The sequence below is a fragment of the Sinocyclocheilus grahami genome, unplaced genomic scaffold (assembly GCF_001515645.1).
Source record: "Sinocyclocheilus grahami isolate Dianchi unplaced genomic scaffold, SAMN03320097.WGS_v1.1 scaffold14526.1, whole genome shotgun sequence".
NCBI classification, from domain to species: Eukaryota; Metazoa; Chordata; class Actinopteri; order Cypriniformes; family Cyprinidae; genus Sinocyclocheilus; species Sinocyclocheilus grahami.
The window spans coordinates 3,937-5,319 of record NW_015515373.1 but is presented as its reverse complement, the minus strand read 5'-3'; the positions used below and the strand labels follow the sequence as shown (position 1 = coordinate 5,319).

Sequence of the window (1,383 nt, the reverse complement as noted above, 5' to 3'; positions counted from 1 at the left end):
AATACAGATGCGAATGTGGTTTCACATCCTTTGAGAAAAATCTGCAGAGCTTGCCATCTTCAAATATCAATCAGCAACAAATAACAGATCTTAACATACAGCACATAGTACATCCTTGCATATATACATTTTTTTTTTTTTTTGCCATACATTGTTTCCAACATTTTGCTCAAACATCCCTTTAGCATAACCAAATGTACCTTTTACATGTCAAATGAAGAAAAATATACCACATCAATGGAATAAGCACATTATAAATGAAACTAACCATTACAAAAAATATAAATGAATAATCCTTGAGTGACTGAGAATAACGTAAGACAGTAATATGAATACAATGTAACAAAAACTTTAAAAATAAAAAAGATAACTCCTAATGATTATACTGTACTGTCTAAACTCATAAGGAATATACTGTATGAATGAATATGAAATAGAACAAAACATAAGCACATTGGACATTTGCAAAGACCAGTAGGTCTTTAGTAGGTAGTAGTACCAATATGCAACATAAACTGAATACTACAAAAGTAATTACATAACCTTTTAAATAGCCAATACATATTTCTTACCGTTTTAACACACTTTCAGCATAAGCTCCTATAACTGAATAGCTCACACACACAAATCACAAGTCCATGCTTGTTCTTCTGGTGGCACATTAATGTTGAGACAGGGAACATGAAACCACCTCTTGCATGATTCACACTGAATCTGGAAGATAAATAGGACATGTTGTTAGATACATTTAGAAATTGTAGGAATTTTAAAAAGTAGTTGTGAGAACACTTGTTTTCACTTTACACAAGTAGCCAGTAGGCAGAAATGGCATGGTCAATACCCAGATGATTTGCTCCTCTGTTTGGCCTTTTTCTAATTTTCCACACACAGAGCAGTACTCCTCTCTTGACACTGCAATTATTAGAATGTAGATAGGATTATAATTAATCTCTCTGTGTCTAACATGGAAATAAACGGTTTGTTCAAAGTGCTTTATACCTGATGCCAGCAAAATGTCTTTGGCCAGATTTTTCCTGTAGTGGCACATCATCTCCTTGCTGGGTGTGATATTAATTCTGTCAGGAATTTTGGGGAACTCTTCCACCACCTGTTTGGCCATCTAAAAGGATAGTAGTGAAAAGTAACAGACACCGTCTCATATGGGAAAAGGTCAGGACAGTGTTTATGTAAACCACTTTTACCACTCATTTACCAGCATCACAAAGACACCACAGCTGAAACTGTCCTCCTGAAATGAATGTTTGATTTTGCCAGGTCTCCACTTCTTCTTCACCCAGTCTTTCTTTTCATACCTATGACTTCTCATTTGGAAAAAAACAGTGTGTGTGTTTATGTTAGTCTTAAGCAACACCAACTATGCTA

The 1,383-nt window shown here is 34.8% G+C and overlaps 1 protein-coding gene across 1 annotated transcript in view; it reads right to left on the bottom strand.

Moving 5' to 3' along the window:
* Positions 1 to 615: 615 nt before the first annotated feature.
* Positions 616 to 1,383, bottom strand: part of LOC107579134 (uncharacterized) — a 2,590-nt gene continuing 1,822 nt past the window's right edge. Inside the window, exons 2-5 of the mRNA XM_016264998.1 lie at positions 1,214 to 1,303; positions 1,000 to 1,120; positions 842 to 912; positions 616 to 714 (exon numbers count right to left, since the gene is read on the bottom strand). Of these exons, the coding sequence (XP_016120484.1) occupies positions 616 to 714; positions 842 to 912; positions 1,000 to 1,120; positions 1,214 to 1,303 (381 nt within the window). The remainder of the gene's footprint in view (positions 715 to 841; positions 913 to 999; positions 1,121 to 1,213; positions 1,304 to 1,383) is intronic.